The 20,718-nt window shown below is 43.4% G+C and overlaps 1 protein-coding gene across 1 annotated transcript in view; it reads right to left on the bottom strand.

Annotated features, from left to right (window-relative positions):
- SLC4A9 (solute carrier family 4 member 9) overlaps window positions 1–20,718 on the bottom strand; it is a 251,606-nt gene that overhangs the window by 169,224 nt on the left and 61,664 nt on the right. The window contains exons 8-9 of the mRNA XM_040442704.1: window positions 13,806–13,893; window positions 13,158–13,312 (exon numbers count right to left, since the gene is read on the bottom strand). Of these exons, the coding sequence (XP_040298638.1) occupies window positions 13,158–13,312; window positions 13,806–13,893 (243 nt within the window). The remainder of the gene's footprint in view (window positions 1–13,157; window positions 13,313–13,805; window positions 13,894–20,718) is intronic.

The raw sequence follows: 20,718 nt of genomic DNA, 5'->3' as shown, positions 1-20,718 counted from the left end.
GAAGGAGAAGAGGTACCGGCCCCTCTGTCTGATGCAAGAGAGGCGGCTGCCACAGTAAAAATTGCTGACAGCTTCTCCTTTAAACAGACTCAGGAGGCCAGGGAGTTTGTTAGTCGGAACACGGAGTTCTCGGACCTCCCTGGATGCAATTCTACCATCCAACATGACATTGTCACTGAGACTCAGGCCAGAGTCTGGTTGAATCCATACCGGGTACCCGAGTCTCGGTGACAAGCCATCTTGGAAAAAGTGCAGCTAATGCTACAACTAGACGTCATTGAGAAGTCGAAAAGTGAATGGGCCAGTCCGATCGTCTTAATACCCAAGCCAGACAGGACGTTACCGTTCTGTAACGATTTCCGCAAACTAAATGAGATTTCTAAATTTGATGCGTATCCCATGCCTCGGGTGGATGAGCTTATTGAGAGGTTAGGCCAAGCCCGGTATTTTTATGTTTTGGACCTCACCAAAGGGTACTGGCAGGTACCCTTGACGGAGGCTGCCAAAGAGAAAACTGCCTTCATCCCACCAGAGGGGCTGTACCAATATAAGGTGTTTCCCTTTGGTCTGCATGGCGCCCCTGCCACTTTTCAACTGCTCATGGACATTGTGCTGCATCCACATAGTCGGTACGCTTCGGCTTACTTTAACGATATTGTCATTCACAGTACCGACTGGGAAAGTCACCTACCAAAAGTACAGGGTGTAGTGGACTCCCTTCGAAAGGCTGGACTAACAGCTAACCCCAAAAAATGTTCAATAGGGTTAGAGGAGACGAAATACCTGGGGTATGTCATTGGGCGTGGAGTCATCAAACCCCAAGTGAACAAAAAAGAGGCGATATGGAATTGGCCCCGACCTGTCACTACTAGGCAAGTAAAGTCGTTCCTGGGAATGGTGGGATATTATATGAGGTTTGTCCCCCACTTTGCTAAGGTGGCCGCACCATTGACAGGGCTCTTAAAGGGACGCAAGTCGGTGATGTTCCACTGGGATGATCAGGCAGAAGAGGCTTTCTCTGCTTTGAAGTCGGCCCTGTGTGGGTCCCCGGTTTTGGAGATGCCCGACTTCAAAAAGGAGTTTATAGTACAGACCGATGCCTCTGCAGTAGGCCTCGGTGCTGTACTGTCTCAGCAAGTCAACAGGGAGGAGCATCCCGTTGTCTTCCTCAGCCGTAAGCGCACCCCAGCCGAGACCAGGTATAGTACATAGGTGAGAGAGTGCCTGGCCATCAAGTGGGCACACGAGTCTCTCTGCTATTATTTGTTGGGGAGAAAGTTCCGCCTGGTGACTGACCACTCCCCTCTCAAATGGATGAGCCAGGCCAAGGGCAGAAATGCCCGGGTCACCCAATGGTTTCTGTCCCTACAAAATTTTAAGTTTTCAGTGGAACACAGGGCAGTCCACTTACAGGGAAATGCGTCTGCCCTGTCCCGGGTACATTGTCTGGTCTGTGTTCACCCCCTCACGGTTGAACAAAGGGAGGGGGTTTGTGACACAGCAAAGGGTTTTGTCTGGGAAGGCAGGTATTTTCCTCCCAACATGTGCTGCTGGGCTGGTTTCCAGCCAGATGAGGTCAAAGACCGTACCGGAGTTTAAGTGCCGTTCCGGATTTTGGCAGCAACTTGCTGTCCTTTAATAGGCAGCTGGGCTCAGCAGCTGAGTCTATGTTTTTGGGATCTGAGGCTTTGTGCCGTGCAGGAGGGCTAAGAGCCGCACGCTGGGGAAACAGACCCCTTAAAGCCTGCTGTGGACCGCTGTAGATAGAACTGCCAACAAGGTGATTTTTTTGTTCTATGGACTTTCCATTGCGTGAACTAACACCAGGACTTCAAAGTGTCGTTTTGTTTTTGCCTTATGTGTGAATAAACACTGAAGTTTTGCTTTACAAACTGTTTTTTGCCTCTGTACTGCGTCCGCTTACCCTGCCTACCAGAGTGAATCCCCACTATACGTATATGTATATGTGTGTATATATATATATATATATATATATATATATATATAAAAAAAAGAAAGTCCAACGGGAGCACCAACCTGACAAGTGGGTGCAATGTCCAAAAGGGGGGCAACGGCAATCCCCAATAGTATAATCGAATAGAAAGCAGGACTGCACTCCAATATGTGATGAAAAAATCAAAGCAGTTTATTCACCCATGTTAGGCAAAGTTTGCGACGTTTCAGCTCTTGCGAGCCTTTCTCAAGCATAGAGACAGTGAAAGTGGGCACATTTAAAGCATTACAAAAAGTGTTACTCCCATCAGGGTGTGGTTACAATCATCTTAAATTGCAGACATGTGTTACAATTATAAAGTGCATGTTTAACATAGTGACTAGTGTTATACGTTCTATCATACCAGGATACTATCCCTCTTATATAGAACAAGACATATATAGAACTTGTGCTCCAATTAGAATTTTTTTTTCTTGCCTTTTTTTTCTTGTTTTTTCTTGCCTTTTAGAATTTTTAACTCTCACGATGCTGGATGCGGATCCCTGGACTTTAACTTGTTGGAAGCGGTGCAGCCCAGTACCAACTACGGTGTCCTATCGTATATGCGCTACTCCAGACACATTATCAAGCTATAGTGCGCTGCTGTTTTCTGTAATGTTGAGGGATAATCCCTCTATGACCGCTTTTTCCAGCAAGTGGGTTAGGTAGGTCGGCGGGGTTCATGGAGATGTCCCCTTCCGACGTACACGGCCCCATAGTCCGGTGTCCCTCCCGAGAGGTGGGGATCCCGGTCCTGATGCTGGCATCTGTAGGAGATCCCTGCTGCGGTCTGTTGCACATTCTCTATGTGTTCCGTTCTATAGTCACGGCTTTGAGTACATACTCTGTATAGTTATCATTTACGTGATGAATATAGAACGGACATTTAGGGCACTTTTCCCTGAACTAAAATGGCGCTGGTAGATGTTACCCTATAGAGCGCATGCGCACTATTCTCTCATTGTGATTCACATGATGTTGTTACTCTGGGCATGCGCATTGAGGAGATCGAGACGCATAGGGAACATGATGGTATATGTGGGCTCCATGGCTTTCCGAGTTTCACTCCTGGGATCCCCATTCAGTAGGTCTGCACTGTTTTATGATTCTAATTGGAGCACAAGTTCTATATATGTCTTGTTCTATATAAGAGGGATAGTATCCTGGTATGATAGAACGTATAACACTAGTCACTATGTTAAACATGCACTTTATAATTGTAACACATGTCTGCAATTTAAGATGATTGTAACCACACCCTGATGGGAGTAACACTTTTTGTAATGCTTTAAATGTGCTCACTTTCACTGTCTCTATGCTTGAGAAAGGCTCGCAAGAGCTGAAACGTCGCAAACTTTGCCTAACATGGGTGAATAAACTGCTTTGATTTTTTCATCACATATTGGAGTGCAGTCCTGCTTTCTATTCGATTATATATATATATATATATATATATATATATATACACATACAGTGCTGCCCATAATTATTCATACCCCTGGCAAATTTTTACTTAAAGTTACTTTTATTCAACCAGCAAGAAATTTTTTGACAGGAAATGACATAGGTGTCTACCAAAAGATAATAAAACGATGTACAAGAGGCATTATTGTGGGGGGAAAAAAAACATTTCTCAGCTTTTATTTACATTTGAGCAAAAAATACAAGATGTTCCGCACTGTGGAAAATCTCAGAGGATGTGGTCGGAAGCCAAAAGTGACACCTGTGCTGGCCAGGAGGATAGTTAGAGAGGTGAAAAAGAATCCAAGTATCACCACCAAGGCCATCCTGGTGCATCTGGGCTCTGCTGGTGGCAATGTCTCAAGGCAAACAATCCAACGGAAACTGCACACTTCTGGGTTCCACTTCTCCAGATAAGGCACACAAAAGCTCGCTTGGCCTTTGCAAAAGCTCATCTGGACAAAGAAGAAGACTTCTGGTCTTCTGTGTTATGGTCAGATGAAACAAAAATTGAATTGTTTGGTCGCAATGATGTTTCCTTCATTTGGCGCAAAAATGGAGAAGCCTTCAATCCAAAGAACACCATCCCCACTATCAAACATGGTGGTAGGAACCTAATGCTTTGGGGGTGTTTTTCAGCCAATGGACCAGGGAACCTAATCACAGTAAATGGCACCATGAAAAAAGAGCAATACATGAGGATTCTCAACGACAACATCAGGCAGTCTGCAGAGAAACTTGGCCTTGGGCACCAGTGGACATTTCAGCATGACAATAACCCAAAACACACAGCAAAAGTGGTGAAGAAATGGTTAGCAGACAACAACATTAACGTTTTGGAGTGGCCCAGCCAGAGTCCAGACTTGAATCCAATTGAGAATCTGTGGAGGTAGCTAAAGATCAGGGTGATGGCAAGAAGACCCTCAAACCTGAAAGATTTGGAGCTCAATGATAAAGATTAGAGTTGAGTGGACACCTGGATGTTCGGGGATGGACGGGTTCGGCCGAATTTCGGAAAAAAGTTCGAGTTCGGGAACCGAACTTGACCCGAACTTGACCCCGAATCCCATTGAAGTCAATGGGGACCCGAACTTTTGAGCACTAAAATGGCTGTAAAAATGTCATGGAAAGGGCTAGAGGGCTGCAAATGGTGTCAAAATGTGGTTAAGAGCATGGCAAGTGCTCTGCAAACAAATGTGGATAAGGAAATGACTTAAAATAACATAAAATACATTAAAAAATATATATATATTGATCTAGGAGGACCAGGTCCATATAGAGTAGGAGGTTGAGGAGGCGGTGGATGTGGTGGTGTAGGTGGAAGTGGCGGTGGAGGAGGTAGCCTACACTGCTTTTTGGTTTAAAATAAATTTATATTTTTTTAAATAAGGGTACACCCCAATTCATTGGGAAATATAACCCTCCAGTCGTGCTAAACACACGTTCAGACAATACACCGGCTGCAGGGCAGGCCAGCACCTCCAAGGCGTAAAGGGCAAGCTCAGGCCATGTGCCCAATTTGGAGACCCAGAAGTTGCAGGACCCCTGTCAGTCAGTTTGTGTAGGCGTGTGCACACTTACTGCCCCACAATGTCGCACGTCCCCGTGATGTTCACGATCCAATTTGATATCTGCTCTATCAACTTTCGATGTTCTTTTATGCGCCTACCATGGTGCTCACAGGTGGCGGGGAATCAGGGTTCCAGGCCAGAGAGGGAGCGTGAGAAAAAAAGACCACATCCAAGGGCGGATTCATTTTTTCAAATTTTAAATTAGAGTTGAAATATGGGAGAAATTTTTAAAGCATAAAAGTGTGACAACTTTTCAAAGTTTAACCCCTTAAGGACACAGCCTTTTTTCACCTTAGGACCAGGCCATTTTTTGCAAATCTGACCAGTGTCACTTTAAGTGCTAATAACTTTAAAACGCTTTGACTTATCCAGGCCATTCTGAGATTGTTTTTTCGTCACATATTGTACTTCATGACACTGGTAAAATGAAGTAAAAAAAAAGATTTTTTTTGCACAAAAAAAATACCTAATTTACCAAAAATTTGCAAATTTCAAAGTTTCAGTTTCTCTACTTCTGTAATACATAGTAATACCCCCAAGAATTGTGATGACTTTACATTCCCCATATGTCTACTTCATGTTTGAATTATTTTGGGAATGATATTTTATTTTTTGGGGATGTTATAAGGCTTAGAAGTTTAGAAGCAAATCTTGAAATTTTTCAGAAATTTACAAAAACTCAATTTTTAGGGACCAGTTCAGGTCTCAAGTCACTTTGCGAGGCTTACATAATAGAAACCACCCAAAAATAACCCCATCTAAGAAACTACACCCCTCAAGGTATTCAAAACTGATTTTGCATACGTTGTTAACCCTTTAGGTGTTGCACAAGAGTTATTGGCAAATGGGGAGGAAATTTGAGAATTTCATTTTTTTGTCTAATTTTTCATTTTAACCCATTTTTTCCACTAACAAAGCAATGGTTAACAGCCAAACAAGACTGTATCTTTATTGCCCTGACTCTTCCGCTTACAGAAACACCCAATATGTGGCCGTAAACTACTGTACGGCCACACAGCGGGGCGTAGAGTGAAAGGTGCGCCGTTTGGTTTTTGGAAGGCTGATTTTTATGGACTGGTTTATTTACACCATGTCCCATTTGAAGCCCCCTGATGCACCCCTAGAGGAGAAACTCCCTAAAAATGACCCCATCTAAGAAACTAAACCCCTCAAGGTATTCAAAACTGATTTTACAAACTTTGTTAACCCTTTAGGTGTTGCACAAGATTTAATGGAAAATAGAGATACAATTTCAAAATTTCACTTTTTTGGCAGATTTTCCATTTTAATATTTTTTTTCCAGTTACAAAGCAAAGGTTAACAGCCAAACAAAACTCATTATTTATGGCCCTGATTCTGTAGTTTACAGAAACACCCCATATAAAGTCGTAAACCTCTGTACGGGCACACGGCAGGGCGCAGAAGGAAAGGAATGCCATACGGTTTTTGGAAGGCAGGTTTTGATGGACTGTTTTTTTTTACACCATGTCCCATTTGAAGCCCCCCTGATGCACCCCTAGAGTAGAAACTCCAAAAAAGTGACCCCATTTTAGAAACTACGGTATAGGTTGGCAGTTTTGTTGGTACTAGTTTAGGGTAAATATGATTTTTGGTTGCTCTATATTACACTTTTTGTGCGGCAAGGTAACAAGAAATAGCTTTTTTGGCACCGTTTTTTTTTTTTTGTTATTTACAACATTCATCTGACAGGTTAGATCATGTGGTAATTTTATAGAGCAGGTTGTCACGGACACGGCGATACCTAATATGTATACAATTTTTTTTATTTATGTAAGTTTTACACAATGATTTCATTTAAAAAAAAAATAATAATGTTTTAGTGTCTCCATAGTCTAAGAGACATAGTTTTTTCAGTTTTTGGGCGATTATCTTAAGTAGGGTCTCATTATTTGCGGGATGAGATGACGGTTTGATTGGCATCTATTTTGGTGTGCATATGACTTTTTGATTGCTTGCTATTACACTTTTTGTGACGTAAGATGACAAAAAATTGCTTTTTTTACACCGTTTTTATTTTTATTTTTTTACGGTGGTCACCTGAGGGGTTAGATCATGTCATATTCTTATAGAGCCGGTCGATACGGACGCGGCGATACCTAATATGTATACTTTCTTTTATTTATGTAAGTTTTACACAATGATTTCATTTTTGAAACCAAAAAAATCATGTTTTAGTGTTTCCATAGTCTAAGAGCCATAGTTTTTTCAGTTTTTGGGCGATTATCTTGGGTAGGGTATGATTTTTGCGGGATGAGATGACGGTTTGATTGTTACAATTTTGGCGTACATGCGACTTTTTTGATCACTTTTATTACTTTTTTGGGAAGTAAGGTGGGCAAAATTTCAATTTCATCATAGTTTTTTATTTTTTATTTTTATGGCGTTCACCGTTCGGGTAAAGTAACATGACCGTTTTATAGATCAGGTCGTTACGGACGCGGCGATACCAAACATGTGTAGGGAATTTTATTTTTTTCATTTTTAATCAGTAATAAATGTGTTTTTTGATTTTTACTTTATTTTCACTTTTATTCACTTTTTTTTGACCCAAGACCCACTTGGTTCTTGAAGATCCAGTGGGTCTGATGTCTGTATAATACAGTATAGTACAATATATATTGTCCTGTACTGTATTTTACACTTTGTCTGAACAGATCTCTGCCTTTAGCACAGATTTGTTCAGCACCATGGAAAGCAGGATGCCTGAGAGGCGTCCTGTTGCCATGGGAACCTTCCCCGTCTGCTCAGTACTGTTCAGAACTTCGCAGACGGGGAAGGGTGAGCAAGGCATCGCAGATGTCAGCCGTTTATACCAGGGTGCCAGCAATGTGCTGGCACCCTGGTATACCCACTAGATGCCAACGATTATTCAAGGGGAGGCGGGCGGGGGATCGCGATCCCGCCTGCCGCACCGCCCGCCTCCCGCACCGCCCGCACTGCCCGCAACCCTCCCCCTGCACCTCCCACCGGGCTAAAATCACTCGGGGGTGCAGGGGGAGGGATACAGATCTATTTTAGGAATACTAAAGTTTCTCATCCCCGCGGTCAGGGACCGCGGGGATGAGAAACTGCAGAAATCGCAGCAAACTGCAGGTCTGAATTGACCTGCGGTTTGCCGCGATCGCCGACATGGGGGGGTCACGGGACCCCCCGCGCATTTAGCCTAGGTGCCTGCTCAATGATTTGAGCAGGCACCGGGTTCCGATCACTGCCAGCCGCACGGCAGTGATCGAAAATACACAGGGCGTACATGTACGCCCTGTGTCCTTAAGTACCAGGGCACAAGGGCGTACCTGTACGCCCTATGTCCTTAAGAGGTTAATCATAGAATGTAAGGATGTGGTGCGCATTAATTACTGAATAATTTATAAAATTTTATTCCCTGTCACCTATGCATAGCAGGTGTTTATTCACGTCTAAAATTGTATAATGTCAACCCAAGAATGTAACAGAAAAATTATTGAAATTTATTAAGCTGTCAACTAGGTAGAGGAGGGGTATATTACACCCAAAAATTGGTGAATTTCACCAAAAATTTAACTGCCATTTTATTTTATTTTTTCGGTCTACTAGGTATAGGAGTGGTACATCACACCCCAAAATTGGTGAATTTCACCAGAATATATATCTGAAATGTTTTTTTTAAAACTGTCTACTAGGTATAGCAGTGGTACTATATACCCATAAATGAGTTTATTTCGCCAGAAAATGAAACTGACAATTTTATTTTTATTTTTTACCGTTCCACTAGGTATAGCAGTGGTACTATACACCCAAAAATGTGTTAATTTCACCATAAAATTTTAATGACAAAGTAGTGAAATGATATAAAATAAAACACGTACAAAAAAAAAATTGATTTATGAGGTGAATTTCCATATGGAGTAGGAGTTTGAGGAGGCGGTGGACGTAGCGGAGTAGGTGGAAGCGGCGGTGGAGAAGGACGAGATAGCCAACACAGGTTTTTGGTTTTAATTTAATTTTGTAAAATTAAGGTACACTCCAAAAGAGTGTGAAATATCCAAAATACAAACGAGCAATTGCGCTGCAGTATGACAATGTCTGCTTAGTGCCGGTATACATGTCTATTCTGCACAAGGTACGGACAAGTCCTGTGGGATCCATGCCTGGTTCATTTTAATGAATGTGAGCTTGTCCACATTGGCTGTGGACAGACGGCTGCGCTTGTCTGTGATGACGCCCCCGCCGTGCTAAACACACGTTCAGATAATACACTGGCTGCAGGGCATCCAGTAATCAGCACAAGTTAGAATGTGGGCAACACGGCGGTGGTTGCGGAGACTGCAGCATGTAATCGCTCATGTGTGCCAGGCTGCCCAGAGGCAACGAAAAGCTGTCCTCTGTGGGAGGTGTATCGTCTGTGTCCTCTGTATCCCCCCATCCACGCACCAGTGATGGCCATGAGCTGGTCTGGGTGCCACCCTGCTGTGAACATGGTTCATCTTCCTCCATCTCCTCCTCCTCATCCTCCACCTCGTCATCCTCCAGAACTGTGCCCTGGCTGGACAATTGTGTACCTTGGGTTTGTGGGTGCAGGAACCCACCCTCGGAGCCACTTGGGAATGACTGGCCGGAAATCCTACGAAATGATCCCTCTTCCTCCTCCTCCTCCTGTGCCACATCCTCTTCCATCATCGCCAGGAGCGTTTTTTCAAGGAGGCATAGAAGTGGGATAGTTACGCTGAGAACGGCGTTATCGGAACTGGCCATGTTGGTGGAGTACTCGAAACAGCGCAACAAGGAATACAGGTCTTGCATGGAGGCCCAGTCATTGGTGGTGAAGTGGTGCTGTTCCGCCGAGTGACTCACCCGTGCGTGCTGCAGCTGAAACATCACTATCGCCTGCTGCTGCTCGCACAGTCTGGCCAGCATGTGCAAGGTGGAGTTCCACCTTGTGGGCACATCGCATATGAGGCGGTGAGTGGGAAGGCCGAAGTTACGCTGCAGCGCTGACAGGCGAACAGCAGCAAGGTGAGAACGCCGAAAGAGCGCACAGACGGCCCGCACTTTATGCAGCAGCTCTGACATGTCGGGGTAATTTTTAACAGATACGTTTTAAAACTGCCTGCTGTCGTTTACCCCTGGCTGCACTGAAGTTGGTGGTGAAGGTGTTACGCTGACCGGATGAGGAAGCAGAGTAGGAGGAGGAAGCAACAGGAGGCAAACTGAAGCGCCCTGCAATCCTCGGTGGTGGAAGGACATGCGCCAAGTGCTATCCGCCTCAGGCCCAGCCGCCACTGCATTTACCCAGTGTGCTGTTATAGAGATATAACGGCCCTGACCGTGCTTACTGGTCCACGTATCCGTAGTCAGGTGCACCTTGCCACAGATGGCATTGCGCAGTGCTCACCTGATTTTGTCCCCTACTTGGTTGTGAAGGGAAGGGATTGCTCGCCTGGAAAAGTAGTGGCGGCTGGGCATGACTTACTGTGGGACAGCCACCGCCATAAGGCCTTTAAAACTATCCGTCTCCACCAGACGGAATGACAGCATTTCAAAGGCAAGTAATTTAGAAATGCTGCCATTCAGGGCTAGGGATCACGGGTGGGTAGGAGGGTACTTCCTCTTCCTCTCCAGCGTTTGGGATATGGAGAGCTGAACGCTTCCGTGGGACATTGTGGAGATGCTTGGTGACCCAGGTGTTGGTGTTGCTGGCAGATCCTCTGTTTGTGGGGTGCCAGGTGGCACTGTCACTCCAGAGGTGGATGAAGAGGCCGCGACTGCAGCGGAAGAGGAAGCAGGAGGAGCCAGAGACCTTTCTTGGTTTTTGAGGTGTCTACTCCACTGCAGCTCGTGCTTTGCACTTAAATGCCTGGTCATGCAGGTTGTGCTCAGGTTGAGAATGTTTATGCCTCGCTTCAGGCTCTGATTGCACAGCGTGCTCACATGACCTTGATTCCATGTGGGGTCGAGGACCTCATCGTCCTTCATATCATCTTCCACCCCTGACTTCCTTGTCGGTCTGCACACTTTCGAAAGCCGCAGCAGTTGGCACCTATGTTTCGTCATCATCTGAGACGTGCTGCGTTGGTCCTCCCATGTACTCATCTTGAAAAATAAGTGGTTGTTTTTCTTAAACCCCAGAAAATGCTGGGAGTATTTCTACCTTAAATTGCACACTGACTAATGCAGATGTTGTAGATTGCCAAAAAAAAGTATTTTTTTGCTAACAGAATATGAAAGCTGTATATATTAAACTTGAATTTAACACTTGCAGATCTGGAAAATACGTGTTTTTTTTTTTTTTTAAAGTGTGTTTTTCAAGCCCCAGAAAATGATGGGTGGTTTTCTACCTTAAATTGCACACTGACTAATACAGATGTTGTAGTTTGCCCCAAAAAAATGGTGATTTGCAATGTCCCAAAAGTTTAGATGCAGTGCTGGTGCACTGAGCATGCATAAAATGGCCGCCGCCACCCACCTAGCTAACAGAATTAGAAATGTTTTTTGTTTTTTTTGGTCAATGGCCTCAGGGCAGGGTAAAACAATTGTGTCCTGCACCCACACAACTATTTCTAGGTAGATCGCTGAGTTCGATTCTCTCCTATTCTCTCCCTGAAATCACAAGTCCAGCAGCATCCTCTCCCTACACTTGTAACAGCAGAGTGACGTGCAGCGCTACGTGACTCAAGCTTATATAGAGCCTGGGTCACATGCTGCTCTGGCCAATCACAGCCATGCCATTAGTTGGCATTGCTGTGGTGGCCTCTTGGGGTATGATGCTTGTTGATTGGCTGCTGTCCAAAATCCTAAAGTTCGGTACGAACCCGAACTTTACAGTTCGGGTTCGCTCAACCCTAATAAAGATGAATGGGCAAAAATACCTGTGGAGACATGCAAAAAGCTAGTCTGCAATTATAGGAAGCGTTTGATTGCTGTAATAGCTTTTCTATTGATTATTGAGAAGGGTATGAATAATTTTGGACTGGACACTCTTTACTCAAATGTAAATAAAAGCTGAGAAATGTTTTTTTTTCTACAATAATGCCTCTTGTACATCGTCTTATTATCTTTTTGAGAGACCCCTATGTCATTTTCCGTCAAAAAATTACTTGCCGGTTAAATAAAAGGAAATTTAAGTCAAAATTTGCCAGGGGTATGAATAATTATGGGCAGCACTGTATATATATATATATATATATATATATATATATATATATATATATATTGCCTTTTTTTCCAAGATTGTTTTTATTGACGACCTATCCTTTGATCCTTTGGTCACGGCGCTACTTTGAGCACCAGTGCCTTCTCAAACAGCTGATCAGCGGGGGGGTCCCCTGTGTCAGATAGGTCAATAGTTACATAGCTAATACGGTTGAAAAAAGACATAAGTTCATCAAGTTTAATAAAGGGATAGGTGGGGATACGAATCCCCAGAAAATACATTTTTGTCTAGAAATGCTACTACAGTTATTTATGCCACCCCCTACTGGGGTGAGTTTGTGATTTGCTGATCAGTGATAAATCTGGAGTGAAACTAATTAACATAGCTAACCACACCCACTCAAAAGTGGAGTGAATGGTGTAAAAATGCAAACAAAAAAAACATAAATTTCTGCTCATATAAGCCCAAAAAGTTGCAAAACCCTTTTGTTAGGTTTTATAGCCCAAATTCTGGAGTGCAGAACTTGATAAATTTCCTTCACTGTGCCTAGCAGAGGTCGATAATGCAGGAGATTGCTGTTAAGGGGCGTAGTTTATTGGATATTTGTTCTAGGTACTAGGAACCTCTGTATGTACACCAGAAAACTGGCGCAAAAATCTATCCCAGCACCCTACTGGTGTAGATTTAGTTTTCTGGTGTGTGGACCTCCCAAGTATGTGACAAAATGTTTAAGAGCCGTAATTTCAGGGAATCTTATGCTAGTGCATTTTTTTTTTAAATTAAGACTGACGTAAGAAATGCCAGCCCAGCTAGGCTATATTCACACAGTGAAAAAAAAATGGCCTGATTGGACAAAAATTGCTTGAATATCTGTATGTTTAAAGGCATGTTAATTTGTTGTGCTGTGGTGAACTTGTATGAAAATGGCTGACCTTCAGTTAATACAGTTTTCAGAAAATATAACCATGTTAAGCATTTTTACCTTTTATGTACTGATGGCAGAAATTTAGGAGGTTGTATTCGTACAGTAGGATCCCATTTGCCAGGAGGTAAAACAGCGACTTCATCTAAAAAATCATCAATTCCTGCTATTAGCTCATCTCTGTTCATAGACTTGTATGCAATTTTCCGGAACAACTACAAATTATTGTGAAAAATCAAAAGGAGAAAATATTGTTTATGCAGTGATTTTTCAAAGATCAACATACTTTTAATACAGCGACGTACCTAACATAGAGGCATCTCTGCTTGGTATTGCAACCCAGATCCATTCACATGAATGAAACTGTGCTGTGCCTAGCCCCAGACCATGTGACTGATGAATGTGACATCACTGGCCTAGGAAGAGGATGCAACACTCACCAGAGTGCCCGGGCTTCTTCTAGCTAATTAACAGAGGTCAGTTGGGCGTTGGACCCCCAATGACGAGATATTGGTGACCTATTCCTAAGGATAAGCCATCAGTATTGAACTCCTGGAAAACCCATTTAAAATCAGCCTTCACAACAAACTCACAAGTAGCACAAATCAGCAGAAATGACATTCTATATTCTAAGATGATCATACAGTACATGAGCAAGACATGGATCATTAGATAATGATATAACTTTGCAATATATAAAATGTTTACCTCATCGGTGAGTAAGGTGGCAATAGCTCTTCCAATTTCATGGTAAGATTTTGCATTTCTTCTTGGACCCAGAAGAATGAAAATAAATCTGCAAGAATAAATAAATAATTGAGAAAACTTTTAGGCTGAGGTATTCATATTCATCATATAATCATAAACCCCTTTATGATACAACCATTTTCCATTTTTGTTTTTTACTCTATATTTTCCAGGAGCCATACATTTTTTATTTTTTTGTTCATACACCTGTATGAGGGCCTGTGTTTTGCAGGACAAGCTGTCCTTTCTAGTGGCACCATTTTATATTGCAAATGCAATTGTACCATTGAGTTATGGGTCTTGTTTTTATGGTGTTCTTATACAATAAAAATTACATGGTAACATCATTCCATGGGTCAGTACAAGCAATACCAAATTTTTAGTTTTAACCTCTTCAAGACCTTGCCATTTTTCACCTTCCAGACCCTGACTATTTTTGCAAATCTGACGAGCCAATTTAAGTGGTAATAACTTTGGAATACTTTGACTTAACCAACCCATTCTGAGAATGTTTCTTTATGACACATTGTACTTCAAGAAAATTCTAAAACATTTGCAATTTTCTAAATTTCAATTTCTCTGTTTTTAAGACAGATAGTGGTACCTCATAAAATAGTTATTAATTAACATTCACCATATGTGTACTTATAACTGTATGCTGGCATCATTTTGTAAATGTAATTAAATTTTTTAGAGCATTAGAAGGCTAAGAATTTTAGAAGCAATTTAAAAATTTTCAAGAAAATTTCCAAAACGGAATTTTCTAAAGGACCAATTTAGTTATGAAGTCACTTTGAGGGTTTTACATAATAGAAACCACTAATAAATAACCAATTTTAGAAACTATATCCCTCTAATTATACAAAACAGATTTTTACTAACTTTGTTAACCCTTTAGATGTTTGACAAAAATTGAAAAATGGAGGTGAAATTTTCCAGATTTAAATATTTTTTTTTCCTTAACAGAACAAGCTTTCTAAGATATGAGCAAAGAAAAATTTTATTTGGCTGCTTTTCCTAACTTCGACAAGAAATTTGATTAGTTATTAATTACTTTGTCATGAATCACTTTCCATTGTATGGAGCGTGCACAGGGGCGTAGCTATAGGGGAAGCAGGGGAAGCGGCTGCTTTAGGGCCCTGACCCAGAAGGGGCCCATCCAGGAGGAGGAGGACTAAAAGATTTTGTCAGGGCCCCCTCAACAGTATTATACAATGAAATTATATACAGTGACAGTGTAGAAAACGGATGGAACAGCTGATGGCCCTGGTCTGAGAGAGCAATCTTTACTAGCCACAGGAATGGGGACGGCATGAAAGGAATGGGTTGTGAAAAAATTACTGGGGGAGTGGGGTCCCATTCAAAAATTTTCTGTGGGGCTTAGTCATTTCTAGCTATGCCACAGAGCGTACACAATGATGGGGAGTGGCGATCGCGCCGTTCTCCTCCATTTAACCCTCAGATGCCGTGTTCAACTCTGATGGCAGCATCTGTGACTCACATTCAGCCTTTCAGGGGTTAATCAGGGTTTAAAAAATAATAATAATACTCACCTCATCCACTGAAATTCAGATCAAAATACATTTTGGATACTTTGATTTGCGCAACACTAGTTATCATATTTATTACCCTGATTCTTCAGTTTACAATGGTAATGGTTTTTGGATGCCATGTCGCATTTGAAGAGACCTTTAGGTAACCCTACAGTAGAAACCCCCAAAAGGTGACCCCATTTTAGAAACTACACCCCTCAAGGAATTTACTGAGGGGTGTACTGATTGCTTTTCCACACAGGCATTTCATAGAATGTAGAAACTCTTGGATGTGAAAATGAAAAAATACATTCTTTTACAATAAAATGTTACTTTAGCCGCACATTTTTTACTTTCACAAGCTGTAACAGGAGACAAAGAAAATGCTGCAGAAGCCTTAACCTTCACTAAGGACTTTACTGTGCATACAATATACACAACCTGTGTGGTATAGTAATCCTTCATTGCATGCACAGAATCAATGGAATGCATCTGCGCATGCTTGTGCTACACAATACATTTAATCTATCACATGTCTGGCTGTCAGCTCGTCCCCATCTTTAAATCCATGTGGGTTACACAAAGCTTCTTCCAACAACAGGAGCAGCATCAGGCTCAGACTACATTTCACAGGACCCATCATTCTTTATCCAGGACATCAAGTACAACTTCACATGGGTCATGCAAGTAGCAGAGCTTTCCACATACATTGGGGAAGTTCTTACAATTGCTGCTCATAATCTTAAAGGGATTCTGTCACTAGAATTTTAATAACTGGCTGACATTAGCGATGTGCTAATGTCAGCTGCACCCAACTATGCTATTCTTGTGATTATTTACACCCTCATAACTGCAGAATTCTAACTTTTATAATATGCAAATTAGCCTCTAGGAGAGGGGGGGTGGGCATTGCTCCTGCTCTTAGAGCCTCTGTTCTCCCACCTCATTACACGCCCTCCAAGTCTTGATTGACAGGGCCAGGCAGCGTTTGCATCCTCCTGCCGCCCCTTGTGCGCTGGGGAAATCTTGCGCCGTTCAGTATTTGGCACAGGCGCAGTGAGGAAGCTGCTGGCAGCCGGCGAGTGTCCTTCCCTCACCACGCCTGTGCCGAATACTGAACAGCGCAAGATTTCGCCAGCGCACAGGGGTGGCAGGAGGATGCGAAAGCTACCTAGCCCTGTCAATCAAGACTTGGAGGGCGTGTAATGAGGTGGGAGAACAGAGGCTCTAGGAGCAGGAGCAATGCCCCCCCCCCCCTGCTCCTAGAGGCTGATTTGCATATTATAAAAGTAAGAATTCTGCAGTAACGGGCATGAATAATCACAAGAATAGCATAGTTAGGTGCTGCTGACATTAGACATTATGAGTTTAATAGAATAAATTATAGTGGGGCACTCTCTGTAGTAGCGGTACCAGTAGAATTTAATAGTAATGCATAAAAGAGATATATAAAAAAAAATCTGAATGGTAGCTCATACAGTTAATATGACAACAATCATAATATATATAAAATAAATTATTGTAAAATTCCATACATAGTCCGTCAAAGGATCGAAAAAAACTAGGTGGAATGCTGGTCAACCAAACCTATAATGATGTAAAAATGTCCACAATATAAAAGATGTATGAAGATAAGATAGATAACCGCCAATTGTCCTCTAAAATCCAAATCACTGTACCAGGCAATCTCCAGTCTTAAGCGCAATCAAGCGCTGACAATGAACAGAGCGGCGTTCCGCTCACTTATCTACAACAGCAGCGTCCCGCTGTATCTTCCAGATAATGCGATCGCTTATGCTGACAAACTGTAACAATCTTACCGAGAGGACTCTCGTGGATTACTTCTGCCCTCGACACGGTATACCTCCTGTGTAGTTGTGAGTACCGGTCTCAAGGGATGTCGGTCGTCCGGAAATCTCGTGCCAACGCTGGTTGTACATGTGGCCCTGCAAACTGATGAGAATTTCCTCTTTGTGACAAGTATTGTATACACGATACTTGGAAAAATATCAAGTCGTGTATACAATACTTGTCACAAAGAGGAAATTCTCATCCGTTTGCGGGGCCACGTGTACAACCAGCATTGGCGCGAGATTTCCAGACGACCGACAGCCCTTGAGACCGGTACTCACAACTACACAGGAGGTATACCGTGTCGAGGGCAGAAGTAATCCATGAGAGTCCTCTCGGTAAGATTGTTACAGTTTGTCAGCATAAGCGATCACATTATCTGGAAGATACAGCGGGACGCCGCTGTTGTAGATAAGTGAGCGGGACGCCGCTGTTGTAGATAAGTGAGCGGGACGCCGCTCTGTTCATTGTCAGCGCTTGATTGCGCTTAAGACTGGAGATTGCCTGGTACAGTGATTTGGATTTTAGAGGACAATTGGCGGTTATCTATCTTATCTTCATACATCTTTTATATTGTGGACATTTTTACATCATTATAGGTTTGGTTGACCAGCATTCCACCTAGTTTTTTTCGATCCTTTGACGGACTATGTATGGAATTTTACAATAATTTATTTTATATATATTATGATTGTTGTCATATTAACTGTATGAGCTACCATTCGGATTTTTTTATATATCTCTTTTATGCATTACTATTAAATTCTACTGGTACCACTACTACAGAGAGTGCCCCACTATAATTTATTTTATTTCATTTTCTGTCAGATTGGGTGTTGTCTGTCAGTGGGAGCACCTCTAAGTGATTCCCTGTCACTCGTGTGCGACATATCTCTGAGATTATCAGTTTAATAGTTAAAATTCTAGTGACAGAAACCCTTTTAGGCCTCTTTCACACTTGCGTTGTTGGGATCCGGCATGCACTTCCGTTGCCGGAGGTGCCCGCCAGATCCGGAAAAACGCAAGTGTACTGAAAGCATTTGAAGACGGAACCGTCTTCAAAATGCGTTCAGTGTTACTATGGCACCCAGGACGCTATTAAAGTCCTGGTTGCCATAGTAGTAGCGGGGAGCGGGGGAGCAGTATACTTACAATCCGTGCGGCTCCCGGGGCGCTCCAGAATGACGTCAGAGCGCCCCATGCGCATGGATGACGTGATCCATGCGATCACGTGATCCATGCGCTTGGGGCGCCTTGACGTCACTCTGGAGCGCCCGGGGAGCCGCACGGAAGGTAAGTACACTGCTCCCCCGCTCCCCGCTACACTTTACCATGGCTGTCAGGACTTTAGCGCCATGGTAACCACTCTGAAAAAGCTAAATGTCGGCTCCGGCAATGCGCCGAAACGACGTTTAGCTTAAGGCCGGATCCGGATCAATGCCTTCCAATGGGCATTAATTCCGGATCCGGCCTTGCGGCAAGTGTTACAGATTTTTGGCCGGAGCAAAAAGCGCAGCATGCTGCGGTATTTTCTCCGGCCAACAAACGTTCCGTTCCGGAACTGAAGACATCCTGATGCATCCTGAACGGATTTCTCTCCATTCAGAATGCATTAGGATAATCCTGATCAGGATTCTTCCGGCATAGAGCCCCGACGACGGAACTCTATGCCGGAAGACAAAAACGCAAGTGTGAAAGAGCCCTAAGAGTGTGACTAGAGACATTATTATGCGGTATAGGCTGCATCTGAGTAGACTATTTTGTATCTTGTACCCCAGCTATCAGAGTAAGCATTTGTTTGGATGGTTCTTTTGTCCCCTGATGAACTATGGAGCATACTGCAGGGAAATGCATTGGAACTGCATTGGATCACGTGATTTGGGAACTTGACAATACTTTAATGTCTAGTTCATTTGATACACCGGAGACCATGTCACTTGTTATTAGAATATGATATTGGGGTTTACCTATCACTGTAGGAAGTATTTAAGTTACAGTCATTTTGTCTATTTAGTGACAAACAGATGTTTCTGCGTGTATGGGTGATACTAAATCACAGCACCAGGGGCGTCGTTGGGTCAAAACATTCGGAGCTGGAGCCCCGGATGTTTATGCTGGTGGGATATTTTTATTTTTATTAGGCTATTCCTAGCCATATGGGCAATCCCTCAACCCTCCTTGTACTTGTTCCGCTACTTGCAGGCTGCGAGGGCATGAGTTCAGAACTTCAGTCACTTCGGTCCGCACCGCAATTCTGTTCTGCGGCGCGTGTCTTGCGGGATCACACGCCGCAAAACAGAATTGCGGACCGAAGTGGCTAAACTTCTGAACTCATGCCCGCACAGCCTGCAAGTAGCAGAATAAGTACAAGGGGGGTTGATGGGTTCCAACTACTCACACTTGTTGATGGGTTCCTTCACAGATTACAACTGATTCTGGCATCCCGGCAGCACAATCTGTGATTAGTTTATAGTTGCGGAGTTTCCTTAATTTTAAATTAGGCTGACCATAGGTTAGGATAATCTGTGGATTTGCCCAGATGGCTAGGCCATTCACTGTAGTTATTAACCCCTTTAAGCAGTCCCCCATTCACTGAAGGGTGGGCTACTGAAAGGGGTTAATAACTACTGTGAAGCCACCCCGGTGGCGATGAGGGTGTGGCTTCATAGGGTGGGGGCGTGGTTTCACGGGGGCTCGTGCCCCGGATGTCTTCAGACCCTAGCAACACCCTGCACAGCACATTAATCATAGTATGCCATGGCTGACACTTGTGCCAGGTGTATTAAATATGCTGTAGACCCATTCTGCTACTTTAGGGGATGGGACTTTTTTCCAGTCAGGGCCTGCCTAGGGAATTATAGGAGGTTACTGATACAGGATTGTCCTTATCATGGCTGTCATTCCGTCTTAGATAGGCAAGGCTAATAGTTACTGTGAGGAATATGGATTATCATTTACTGGCAGCCCTGATTTTCATTTGATTCACCTTTTGCAGGTACACAGTCAGTGTACATGCAAAATATGTTCTCACCCCCCAGCCATCTGCTGTCAGATAGCAAGGGAGAAAAAACCCCAGGATTCAAGGAGGCCCCAGGTGGATAAAGTCACACCTCTTCCAGCTGACAGGCACCAGGAGGATGTAGCAGGAAAACTCCCGGCAGGAGGTCTCAGCCCTGGACCAGCTCTATCACTTTCCCACAGACATGTTGGCACTGACATTTCATAAGGAATTATGAATCGTCTGTCCATCCCAGGCATAATTCATTATCTTTTTGCGATCCTGGGGCAAAGCCAAACATCCACGTGGTCCTGGCTTGATGCTAGGATGCCCGGGAGGGGAGATATACATAACTCCCCACAGAAACCGCATAGCGGCATCATGTTTGGACTCTAGTTGTAGCCGGAACCCAGGCGGATCAATTGGGCCCAGAACCTGCGACATTCTGGTCTGGAGCTATGAGCCATAATAGGTTTTGTGGCTCATTTGATGC

This window comes from Bufo bufo, chromosome 1 (genome assembly GCF_905171765.1).
Source record: "Bufo bufo chromosome 1, aBufBuf1.1, whole genome shotgun sequence".
NCBI lineage: Eukaryota > Metazoa > Chordata > Amphibia > Anura > Bufonidae > Bufo > Bufo bufo.
This window is presented reverse-complemented; position numbering and strand designations above follow the sequence as displayed.